Source organism: Vulpes lagopus, chromosome 5 (genome assembly GCF_018345385.1).
Source record: "Vulpes lagopus strain Blue_001 chromosome 5, ASM1834538v1, whole genome shotgun sequence".
In the NCBI taxonomy this organism is placed as follows: Eukaryota; Metazoa; Chordata; class Mammalia; order Carnivora; family Canidae; genus Vulpes; species Vulpes lagopus.
Window position 1 is genome coordinate 108,470,638 of NC_054828.1, and position 13,573 is coordinate 108,484,210.

At 37.7% G+C, this 13,573-nt stretch overlaps 1 protein-coding gene across 1 annotated transcript in view; it reads right to left on the reverse strand.

Annotated features, from left to right (window-relative positions):
* SLC30A6 (solute carrier family 30 member 6) overlaps positions 1 to 13,573 on the reverse strand; it is a 42,124-nt gene that overhangs the window by 3,936 nt on the left and 24,615 nt on the right. Inside the window, exons 11-13 of the mRNA XM_041756701.1 lie at positions 7,752 to 7,854; positions 6,831 to 6,878; positions 5,838 to 5,906 (exon numbers count right to left, since the gene is read on the reverse strand). Coding sequence (XP_041612635.1) covers positions 5,838 to 5,906; positions 6,831 to 6,878; positions 7,752 to 7,854 — 220 coding nt within the window. The remainder of the gene's footprint in view (positions 1 to 5,837; positions 5,907 to 6,830; positions 6,879 to 7,751; positions 7,855 to 13,573) is intronic.

Here is a 13,573-nt window from a genome sequence, read left to right on the forward strand (position 1 = left end):
ATGGTTAAATGCAATTTCAAAAGGTGGAGACAAGCATTCTAAGGTGAAGGAATAGCAATTAAAATGCATGGCATGTTTGGACAAGGATAAGCAATATTACTAATATATAAAAAAGTACAAATATTTCAGGTGGCAGAAAAAGAATGAAAGAGAACAAAAAAGAAGGAAAGAGGAAACAAGGAAAGAAAGAATGTAGAAAGAAAGAAAGATAAGCAGGTAGTAAGGTTAAAAGAAAAGCTAACAGAGAACTTTAAAAATCATAAGGAGTTTTAACACCAGCAATCCAACAGAAGTAAAATAATGAAAGTTTAGAAAAATTATAGGTATGAATGACTGGTAATTAGGTAAGAAATGACTGCCACAGTCTAGGTCAGAAATGAAGAGAGCTGAGACAGAACAAAGACAGTGGGATCAGAGAGGGAAAGATGGATTCATGTTATTTCATGGGTTAGATGAGCGGGGATCTGATACCCAACTGGATGTAGGAGATGAGGGAGATGGACCAACTAATAATCAAAGATGATCTGAAGGTTTCAAGCCTGGGTTATTATGAGGAGAGAGAACCCCAAGCATTACAATGATGGCTAGAAGTCTGTTTATTGAAAAGACATCATACGTTATGTTTTTTTTAAAGTAAACAGTAAAATAGTAGGTACAACAATGATCCTATTTTGTTTAAAACACACACGGACAGAAAAACAGCCAAGAGTAACAGCACTTATCTCTAGATCGTAGAATTAAAGGTTTTTATTCTCTTCTCTTTGAATTAGTTACAAGTTTTAATTTTTCTAAGAATCAGTTACTATTTCCATAATAACACTAAAGTAAAAGTATAGAGTAAATAAAATTAAATAAAATGTCCAGCAGACAGGCACCTGGGTGGTTCAGTCAGTTAGTGTCCGACTCTTAGTTTTGGCTCAGGTCATGATCTCAGGGTCATGAGATCAAGCCTCACATCAGGCACTGCACTGAGCATGGAGCCTGCTTAGGATTCTCTCCTTCTCCCTCTGCCCTTCCCTACCCCACCCCTCCTTCTCTTTAAAAAAAGAAAAAATCAATGTTGATTTCTAGATAAACTCAGATTCTCAAAAAGAGAAAAAATTATAACAAAGAATAAACTGCACATAAATTAGCCAAGAAGTTGGTTTAGTTACAATGTGTCTGAATCTATGACTTTAACAGTAGTGAGTGACTGTCAATCATTAAGATGGAGAAAATATCTATAATGTTTGATGTTGACTTCTAGTTTATTTTTATGTAAGATACGCCATGTCTAGAAATGAAGTCATCTTTGATTCTTCCCTTTCTTGGCCACTGCCATCTTAGTTATCATTAGACAAAACTATAAAAGACACTGTAACCTTTTTCAGTCTGCTATGGAAATTAAAGCAATTAAAAAAAGTGAAAACCATTTCTGTGCAGGAGCTTGAACAGAATCTGCTGTGACTATGGTATTTGCATTAATTTACGGCTTCTGTAACAACTATTCCTGGCAGCTCAGAAGCATGGTTTATTTTGTCCTTGGTCTTAATTAGTCACTACATGGGTGCAGGGTTAGATGATCACATTCTGAACAGCTGGATGACTTTATTCTTTTTGTTTATAAGCCACCCAGCGAAAAAAACCCACTTATCTACTATTAAGATTGGTAAAATCAGAGATGTCTGGGTGGCTCAGAGGTTGAGCATCTGCCTTTGACTCTGGTCGTGATCCCGGGGTGGTGGGATCAAGTCCCATACTGGGCTCCCTATAGGAAGCTTGCTTCTCTCTCTGCTAATGCCTCTGCTTCTCTCTCTCTGTCTCTCATGAATTAAAAAAAAATGGTAAAATTAAAAGAATGATTAAAAATGACATTTGGGAGTGCCTAGGTGGCACAGTTGAGTGTCTGACTCTTGGTTTTGACTCAGGTTGTGATCTCAGAAGGTGAGATTGAGTCCCTTGTCAGGCTCCACCCTTAGCATGGAGTCTGCTTGGGACTCTTTCTCCTCCTCTCTTCTCTCCCTCTCTCTCTTCCTCTGCCCCTCACTCCCACTCTCTCTTTCTCTAAAAGAAATAAATCTTTTTTAAAAAACGAACTATATTCCTGTAGGAATGTGAATTGGTACAGCCATTTTTGGAAAGTGATTGGCTGTATCAAAACCTATAAAAATGTAAATATCCCTTTTTAAAAAAAGATTTTATTCTTAGGTAATCTCTACACCCAATGTGGAACTAGAACCAACAACCTTGAGATCAAGAGTTGCCTCAATACGAATAATCTTTGACTCACAAAAGCCACTTCTAAAAATTAATATTAAGGAATTATCACAAGTATATGCAAAGATTATTCCACAAAAATGTTCATCACAGGGGATCCCTGGATGGCTCAGCGGTTCAGCGCCTGCCTTTGGCCTGGGGCGTGACCCTAGAGACCGGGGATCTAGTCCCACACTGGGCTCCCTGCGTGGAGCCTGCTTCACCCTCTGCCTGTGTCTCTGCCTCTTGGTCTCTCTGTTTCTCATGAATAAATAAATAAAATCTTTTTAAAAAATGTTCATCACAGCTTGTTTATATGGGAAAAATGGACTACCACTTTGTCTATTGGGGACTGATTAAATAAATGATAGCATATTCATATAATATCAAACTGCAGTCATTAAAAATTATGTTGGGATTCCTGAACTACAGGAGTTTACAGTGGCACTTTTTGTGAAGTGCCCCAAATGTCCCCAGAAAAACAGAGAAACTAAGACATGAAGTCCAAAAACCTAGGGACAACATCTATAAAAAAAAAAAAAAAGATGAACACGGTTCCCTTAAGAAACCCTAATCACAAGGTATAAAACCTGCAAGGTATCAGCATCTGTGGAAGAGGAAGTGACAGGATATCTGACTGACCTAAAAACCTCAAAGCAGCTAACCTGTACTTAATGGAAATCGAGGACAGCAAATCTGAGAAGGCAGCTGGGAAACTGGGAGGGCTTCTACACATTTCAATAGTGGGTGAATACACTGACTGAGTCTGCAATAAGAGAGAAGAGCTGGAGCAGCCAAAGCCCTGAGAGCTCTCCAAAGTAACCAAGCAAAGCTCTCTTCCAGCATAGAGCCCCATAGTAAGAAGAAACAAGTGTATCTGAATCTATGAATCCAAATTGAGCAACACAGTAGAAACAAAAGATGAAGAACTTCAGATACAAATGGGAGAAAAGAACCAGGAGAAAGAAAAAATTTTCATTTCACAGACTCATCAGAAGAGGGAGCCTTAGAACCATAAACTCAAACACACTACCCTAAACCACTTCTTATTTTAAAGTTTAGGAAAACAATTTTACATAAAAAGGGGCAACAGAAAAGGACTGAATCAAATCACAGACAAAGTTATTATAAGAAAAAAAGAGAAGGACAGATTAAAAAAAGAGCACCAGAAAGATTTACCTACAAAACGAATGAGAACTATGTACCTATTTTTTCAAAACAAACCAAAAGACACGAAACAAGCACAATATAAATCAACATTAGAAAACCTCAGAAATGAGGAGCGCCTGGGTGGCTCAGTCGGTTAAGCATCCGACTCTTGATTTCAGCTCAGGTCTTGATCTTAGGGTCGTGAGTTCAAGCCCTGTGTTGGGCTCCACTCTGGGTGTGGAGTCTACTTAAAAAAAAAAAGAAAAAAGAAAAAAGAAAACCTCAGAAATGAGATGACAGTGAGAAATACAAGAAAAAACAATCACTTCAGAAATTAAGACCAAATTAGAAGGAATACAAAAGCAAATAAACATACAGGTCTACTATAAGAAAAATAAAAGGTGAAGAGAAGGAAAGTTTTAAAAATCAAAGGAATGGAAGAGATAATAAGAAACTGAAAGAAAGTAACAAATATGGAAGAAAGGTAAAGATCCAACAAGCTTATAATAGGAGTTCCTAAAGAAGATAATAAAAGCAAGAGAACAAAATAAAACTTTCCTGAAAGTTAACAAAACTTTTTTGAAATCACATTTTTGAAAGGATATACTGCACACCTGGAGTAACTAATTCAGAAAGACCAACACCAAGATATATTCTAATGAAATTACTAAACTTAAAACAAACAAACAAACAAATAAGCAAAAACAACCACTTTTGCCCAAAGGCAAAGATCAAGTTGCATTTAAGAGAAAAAATATTTTGACCACAATAGTAATATTTAATGACACAGAAAAACTGTTCATGACATATTAAGTGAAAAGAGCAAATTATAAACAGTACAGTCTTGTTTTCTATGGAGTAAATATATGAGTATGAATGAAATGTCACAGCAGGTTTCTCTACATGAAAGGCTTATGGGGATAAAGAAAAGCTTTTTCTGAGTACTTTTCAGTGTTTTCTTCAGCATTATGTTTCCAGGAATGAAACTAAACCATAATAGTCTCCCTGACAATAGGTCCAAAGTGGATTTGTGAAATTAATAAAAGGAAATCTTACTAAAATGAAGTCAGGAGGCCAGAAGGGAGGGCCTCTCAGGCCCATTACCCCTAGTCAACTGCAGACTCAACATCAGAGAGGTCAAGTCCATACTACTTTCGTTACTATTTTATCACATCAGCAGGAGGAAGGAGGCTTTCCTTCCGGCAACAGTCCAGTCAATGAGAGACTGCCAAAACTCAGCACAATGAGAGCCACCACACTTGAACTCCCAGTTTCCTCCAATGGATTTCTCATTTACAACAGTGCTTTCCACTTCCCCCTTTCCTCTATAAAAGAGCAGTCCTCTCTCGTTCTCCAGACTTGTCTCTGGTTTTGCTGTAGCTTGCTAGTCCCAAACTGCAATTCTCTGCTATTTTCAAAGAAACTCATTTTACCAGTAAAATAATTGGTTTTATTTTTAAGATCAACATAAAAAACACAGAATTCAGGGCAGCCCTGGTGGCACAGCGGTTTAGTGCCGCCTGCAGCCCAGGGCATGATCCTGGAGACCCTGGATCGAGTCCCACGTCAGGCTTTTTGCATGGAGCCTGCTTCTCCCTCTGCCTGTGTCTCAGCTTCTCTCTCTCTCTCTCTCTCTCTGTCTCTATGAATAAATAAATAAAATCTTAAAAACAAAACAAAACAAAACACAGAATTCTATGCTGAAGCAAGTTGTGTTATCGCAACTCTTTATCAGCAAAACCTCCAAAGGCAGAACTGCAATTAAAAAAAAAACCTGTACTTTTCACTTTTCGTATTTTCTTTTCTTTTTTTTTTCTTTTAAAAGATTTTATTTATTCATGAGAGACAGAGAGAGAGAGAGAGGAAGAAGCAGTTTCCATGTAGGGAGCTTGATGTGGGACTTGATCCCAGTACTCCAGGATCATGCCCTGAGCCAAAGTCAGATGCTCAACCACTGAGTCACCCAGGAGTCCCTAACTTTTCGAATATTTTCATATTCAGTAATGTGTGACTATAGATTTGTCTTATGTGGACAACCCAGTATTAAGATCATTAACAGTAGTTTGAAAGGAAAAAAAAAGAGAAATATCTCTCAATTAATCTCAATTATGATACTGAATCCAGGAAGTTAGATACTGATACTGGCTCAGCAACTGAGCATCTGCCTTTGGCTCAGGGCATAATCCTGGGATCTGGGATCGAGCTCCACATCAGGCTCCCTGTGGGAAGCCTGCTTCTCCCTCTGCCTATATCTGCCTCTCTCTCTGTCTCTCATGAATAAATACATAAATCTTAAATAAAAAAAAAAAAGGATACTGAATCCATCTACATTTTAGACTCTATAGAACACAAATGGTCATCAAAGGCTCTATAAAAAATTTATGGAAATGCTTTTTTCAATTTTAAAAATTCTAAACTGTTTTAAATTATCTAAATTCATATGGGGAACATACCAATGTGCCAAAACCTAGAGTCCAAAAATGCTCATTTCGAACTTCTAAAACTCCATCCAAAGTTGAGACCTAACCAAAAACAAAGAAATAAGGTTGTTTGTATTTGTCACATTCAAAACAATTCAGTCACATTGCAGACTTAATCTAAGCCTAGAAATTACATGGCCCGACCCTGTGTGAGGATACTCATTAGCCAAGACATGTCCCAGACCACTCAAAAGATCATTTCTACTTGTTCAGTGGTGAGTCACAGGCCTTGGATTCTGTTTCTTGACTGGCCCATTCCTTTCAGAACCAGGTCCGTATCACCTACTCCCAGCATCACCTTGTTCAACAGTGTATGGTTCGTTTATTTTTTTTTTATCTCAATGTCATATTTTTTTTATCTCAGTATGTCATATATTTTATGTCTAGCACCTGGAGTATTAGGTTTTCCCCCATTTTGGGGGGTGTTCTCTATCATTTCTTTCCCTGTATTCCCTCTTAACAAATTTCTGCACAACAAGATGTTATTTGAATGTGTGCCAAAAGGAAATTCCAAGACCAGATACATTGTGTATGGACCACTGGTACAATGACACAACTTCATTAGCTGAGACAAGGAGCCAGCTATATGGGTAAAGTGGCCTTTGTGATAACAACAACTAAGTTTAAACACTTTCAAAATCCAAGTAATTCAATTATCTATTCCTTCATTAGTGAAGAGGTGGATATTTATATGATACAAAATCTAAACTCACAGATCAATGTTACGTGGTGAAAGAATCAACATGTAAAAGTGGCCTTTGACTAATCAAAATCCTGGATTTGAATACAGACTCATAAAAACCATAGCATTTACATAGCTGGTAGGGTGGTTGCTAGACCATTACCTTCCCTTCTACATTTACTTTAAGCTTTCAGACTGAGCAATTCCTCAAATTTTTGTACTTTTGTTATTATAACTCCTGCTGTCATATAATTAAAGTGATTTTATTTACTATTCCACCTTACCTCTCTGATAAGTTTGTCCAACTGACCAATAACATGGGGTGGTGTTGTCTGGAGAAAAAATAAAAATAAAATATGAATAATCTGTAGAGATAAGAAACATTTGCACAGTGCTCCTAAAACTAAAAAATCGGGTTATATCAGCTTTGCTTTGACAAGTGCCCTATATGATTTAGGGAAGAGAGGTTTCAGTTGGCTCCACTTAATCTTAAAGATTAAGAATCAGCCCATACTTATTTTTTATCACACAAAGAAGCTCTATCTCTAGTCCCAAACAAACCCTGAAGAATCAATCAACTAAAAATATTTTGTATATGGCTTAGCACATGCAACTATTATCTTATTGTTATTACTGCCTCTGGAGCTAGAGCTAGTACTCCTAAGTTTCAGAAAAGGCATGAGGGTAAGACATAAGGAAGAGCAGTGCTTACATATACATTCATCAATGGGAAACTATCTTTGTATTCAGGTGTTTGTCTATGATGTTCCTATTGTTTAAATACATAGTAATCTGCCTTTTAAATTTTAAGTTTGAAATTTCAAAATCTCACTAATTCAATGACAGGAAATAAGAAAACAATCACAATCAGATTACAAAATAGACAAAGCACAATAATTGGGGGGAAATCAATATGTAAAAAAAATTTCTAAGTAACAGTGTTTTCACTTGAAACATTAAAGGCAAAATATTTTTAGCTTATGATTTTGTCTTTTATTATAAATACAGGAAGATCTGTGCCTATTTTATGGGCCAACAGAATTTCATCTGGTTCTTACTATACAGACTAGAAATGTTTGACTATTTCTGATGGGGGCCTCCAGTTGCTAAAAATTTCACTATCTGGTATAAGAGCACATATAACTTTATAATCTGGTTGAAAAACATGGCTAATATTAAGACGTGCATTAAAAGAAGACCCTTACCTGCAGTAATACTTTGCCACTGTACACGCTCATGGGATACATAGTGCCAAACGTCATCAGAGCAATGGCTATTGCAGATGCAGTGTCTACAGCAAAATAATTACTAAAAGGAAAAAAACAATTCTAAATCTTAGATGTATACTTCATTGGGCTACTTACAATTCCATTTCCAAAACATTAATTATCTAAAGCAACAGGACTGTTATACCAATACTGGCCGCTACTGGAACAAGGTCATCTCAAAAAAAAAAAAAAAGAAAAAAAAAGAAAAAGTTTTCAGAATCCTTTCTTGCCAAAGTTTAATGGAAAATAATAATAATAATTATGTTAAGCAATTTGAAGAGATGGTGAAGAAAAAATATGTGAACATTTCCCCACTATCTATTCTCAATCTACTTACAAAGTAGAAAGATTTCACATATATTCACTTGTTCCACAAATAAAAACTTTCAACTAGTAATTTCTGATAGAGAGAAGACTAATGTATTTCATCAGTGATGCTGGCAATTTTCTTGTAAACAATAACTTTCCAATTATTACTACTAAGAATTTTTGAAATTACCCAGGAATTACATATAATGTGAGATTCTACAGGACTTTGTTAGAGGAACATGGCCACAAAAGTACAACACTCATCAGGAGTTCAAACTGTTCTATTAAGAAGACAGACCAAAATGCCCATGTTTACAAGCTGATCCTGAACTCTTTATTTTTTCCCCAAATGCTGGGGACAGAAACATGAGGTAAGACATAGTCCCTACCTTTGAAATAGCAGGAGATGCCCATGTAAGGAAAATAAAGCCATTTGGGAAAAAAGAAGTCCTACAGGGTATCATGGATGCAGAGAGGAGTGAGTGACAAGCTTCCTGAGGAAGGAGTAATCCAGAAGGGCTAAATATAAAAAGAGGTGACATCTGAGCTGACTCTTCCAAGATAAGTGAGCCAATGGGAGGAAGATATTGCAGACAGGGAAGCAGCAAGTGCAAGGGTGTGAAAGTCCTGATACAGCACTGAAACCACAAGCAGGTAAGTACACATGCCTGGATGGCCAGTCAGAGTGGTAGGGGCTTATGCTAACAAGTTTTTTCTCAAATATGCAAACAGGAGAATTTTGAAACTGGAAATATTATGGCCAGACTTGCAATTTTGAATGATGCTATCAGAAGCAAAATGGAAGATAACTAGAGATGTGTGAGAGTGATAGTTAGAAGACCAGAAAACTATTCAAATTAGACCAAGGAAATGATAAGGTCTTAATATGGGCAGCAGCACTGAGTATGGAAAGGAGGAGACAAATAAACATTAAAATGAAAGATCTAATCAGACTGGCTGACAAGACTGATTATTTCCAATAGCCAAGACATGGAAACAACCCAAGTATCTATTAGGAGATGAAAGGATAAAAAATTTGATATACATACCCACAGACACATATACATGGAATATTATTCAGCCAAAAAGGGAAGGAAATCATGTCATTTTCAATGATATGATAAGATGAACAAATACTGTTATGATCACCCTTATATATGAAATCTAAAAATCCACAAAAATTCTCAACAAGATACGAGCCAATAGGATACAACAATACATTAAGAAGATTATTCACCATGACCAAGTAGGATTTATCTCCGGGATGCAAGGCTGGTTCAACACTCGTAAAACAATCAATGTGATTCATCATATCAGCAAGAGAAAAACAAGAACCATATGATCCTCTTAATAGATGCAGAGAAAGCATTTGACAAAATATAGCATCCATTCCTGATCAAAACTCTTCAGAGTGTAGGGATAGAGGGAACATTCCTCAACATCTTAAAAGCCATCTATGAAAAGCCCACAGCAAATATCATTCTCAATGGAGAAGCACTGGGAGCCTTTCCCCTAAGATCAGGAACAAGACAGGGATGTCCACTCTCACCACTGCTATTCAACATAGTACTGGAAGTCCTAGCCTCAGCAATCAGACAACAAAAAGACATTAAAGGCATTCAAATTGGCAAAGAAGAAGTCAAACTCTCCCTCTTCTCAGATGACACGATACTCTACATAGGAAACCCAAAAGACTCCACACCAAGATTGCTAGAACTCATACAGCAATTTGGCAGTGTGGCAGGATACAAAATCAATGTCCAGAAATCAGTGGCATTTCTATACACTAACAATGAGACTGAAGAAAGAGACATTAAGGAATCAATCCCATTTACAATTGCACCCAAAAGCATAAGATACCTAGGAATAAACCTAACCAAAGAGGTAAAGGATCTATACCCTAAAAACTACAGAACACTTCTGAAAGAAACTGAGGAAGACACAAAGAGATGGAAAAATATTCCATGCTCACGGATTGGAAGAATTAATATTGTGAAAATGTCAATGTTACCCAGGGCAATTTACATGTTTAATGCAATCCCTATCAAAATACCATGGACTTTCTTCAGAGAGTTGGAACAAATTATTTTAAGATTTGTGTGGAATCAGAAAAGACCCCGAATAGCCAGAGGAATATTAAAAAGAAAACCAGAGCTGGGGGCATCACAATGCCAGATTTCAGGTTGTACTACAAAGCTGTGGTCATCAAGACAGTGTGGTACTGGCACAAAAACAGACACATAGATCAATGGAACAGAATAGAGAACCCAGAAGTGGACCCTGAAATGTATGGTCATCTAATATTCGATAAAGGAGGAAAGACTATCCATTGGAAGAAAGACAGTCTCTTCAATAAATGGTGCTGGGAAAATTGGACATCCACATGCAGAAGAATGAAACTAGGCCACTCTCTTGCACCATACACAAAGATAAACTCAAAATGGATGAAAGATCTAAATGTGAGACAAGATTCCATCAAAATCCTACAGCAGGACACAGGCAACACCCTTTTTGAACTTGGCCACAGTAACTTCTTGCAAGATACATCCATGAAGGCAAGAGAAACAAAAGCAAAAATGAACTACTGGGACTTCATCAAGATAAGCTTTTGCACAGCAAAAGATACAGTCAACAAAACTAAAAGACAACCTACAGAATGGGAGAAGATATTTGCAAATGACATATCAGATAAAGGGCTAGTATCCAAGATCTATAAAGAACTTATTAAAGTCAACAGCAAAGAAACAAACAATCCAATCATGAAATGGGCAAAAGACATGAACAGAAATCTCACAAAGGAAGACATAGACATGGCCAACAAGCACATGAGAAAATGCTCTGCATCACTTGCCATCAGGGAAATACAAATCAAAACCACAATAAGATACCACCTCCTACCAGTGAGAATGGGGAAAATTAACAAGGCAGGAAACCACAAATGTTGGAGAGGATGTGGAGAGAGGGGAACCCTCCTGCACTGTTGGTGGGAATGTGAACTGGTGCAGCCATTCTGGAAAACTGTGTGGAGGTTCCTCAAAGAGTTAAAAATAGACCTGCCCTACGACCCAGCAATTGCACTGTTGGGGATTTACCCCAAAGATACAGATGCAATGAAACGCGGGACACCTGCACCCCAATGTTTATAGCAGCAATGTCCACAATAGCTGAACTGTGGAAGGAGCCTCGGTGTCCATCGAAAGATGAATGGATAAAGAAGATGTGGTTTATGTATACAATGGAATATTACTCAGCCATTAGAAACGACGAATACCCACCGTTTGCTTCAACGTGGATGAAACTGGAGGGTATTATGGTGAGTGAAATAAGTCAATTGGAGAAGGACAAACGTTACATGGTCTCGTTCATTTGGGGAATATAAGAAGTAGTGAAAGGGAATAAAGGGGAAAGGAGAAAAAAATGAGTGGGAAATATCACAAAGGGAGACAGAACACGAGAGACTCCTAACTCTGGAAAACGAACTAGTGGTGGTGGAAGGGGATGTGGGCGGGGGGTGGGGGTGACTGGGTGACAGCACTGATGGGGGGCACTTGATGGGATGAGCACTGGGTGTTGTTCTGTATGTTGGCAAATTGAACACCAATAAAAAAATAAATTTATAAAAGAAAAAAAAGAAATCTAAAAATCCAAACTCATAAGAAACACAGAAGTTTGGTGGCTATCAGATGCAGGGGATGAGGAAAGGGAAGAAATGGGTGAAGGTGGTCAAATAGTATAAACCTGCAGTTATAAGTCACAAGTTCTGGGGATGTAATGTATAGCACAGTAACTACAAAAACTTAAAAAACAAACAAACACAAGACTAGGTGACTAATTAGAACTGGCTTGGGGACAGGGGAGGAGGGAGAAGTAGGTTATTTAAGAATGCTTTGGAGTTCCTCAAAAAAATTAAACACTAAATTATCATATAATCCAGCAATTCTACTTCTGGGCATATGCCCACAAGAACTGAAAGCAGAGACTCAAACAGATATTTATACACTCATGGTCAGAGCAGCACTAGTCAAAAGCCAAAAGGTGGGACACTCCAAATATTCATCAATGGATAAATAAGCAAAATGTGTTTTATATATAATGCAATATTATTCCTTAAAAGGAAGAAAAATTTTTTTAAAGGTTTTATATATTTATATTTATTCATGAGACAGAGAGAGAGAGTGGCAGAGACATATGCAGAGGGAGAAGCAAGCTCCATGCAGGAAGAAGTCTGATGTGGTACTTGATCCCGGCAATCTGGGATCATGCCCTGAGCCAAAGCAGATGCTCAACGGCTGAGCCACTCAGGTGTCCCAAAAAAGGAAGAAAATTCTGACACATATTACAACATGGATGAATCTTGAAAACATTATGCTTAGTGAAATAAACCATACACTAAAGGACAAATATTGTCTGATTTCATTTATAGGAAGTACTTTGTCAAATTCTTCCTCCTCCTCCTCCTCCCCCTCTTCTTCCTCTTCCTCTTCTTTTTAATTTACTTATTCATGAGAGACATAGAGAGGGAGGACATAGGCAGAGGGAGAAGCAGGTTCCCTCCAGGGAGCCTGATGTGGGACCCGATCCCAGGACTCTGGGACGATGACCCAAGCTGAAGGCAGATGCTCAACCACTGAGCCACCCAGGTGCCCCAACTTCATCAAATTCATAGAGACAGAAAGTAGAAGAGTGGTTGCCAGGGCTTGGGGCACGGAGGAGGGGGAGTTACTGTATAATAGGCAGTTTCAGGTAGGGAAGAGAAAAACTTCTGAAGATGGATGATGGTGATAGTTACACAACTATGTGAAGGGACTTAATGCCACTGAAATGTGTGCTTAAAAATGGTTAAAATAAAAAAAAAAAAGGTTAAAATTTTAGTTTTATGCTATGTATATTTTAACACAACTAAAAAACCAATGCAATGGAATAGATGGTAGTAGTATTCCCCGAAATGGAAAATATAAGGATAAACAGCTTTGGGGATAAGGAAAATAAGTTCCGTCGATGTAGGCATGAATAGAAGTCAGTAAGATACAGCTTTTGGAATTCAGCAGACATCTGTATTTTTAGAAATAAAGGTTTGGGGGCCACCCGAGTGGCTAAGCGGTTTGGCGCCACCTTCGGCCTGGGGCGTGATCCTGGAGACTCGAGATCAAGTCCCACGTCCGGCTCCTTGCAGGGAGCCTGCTTCTCCCTCTGCCTGTGTCTCTGCCTCTCTCTCTGTGTCATAAATGAATGCATGAATGAATGAATGAATGTATGTATGTTTGGGAAACCCACAGAGGTGGTAAATAAAAGCAAATAATTGAATGTAATCTCCTAGGAGAGTATGCAAAAGAAGAAAAAGAACAATTAAGGACAGATCTTAGTAAACACTAATACTTAAAGGATAAGTAGTGAAAAAATCATGTCATAAAACACTGAGCTTAAAGCAGCTATAAATTATTTTTCCTAAA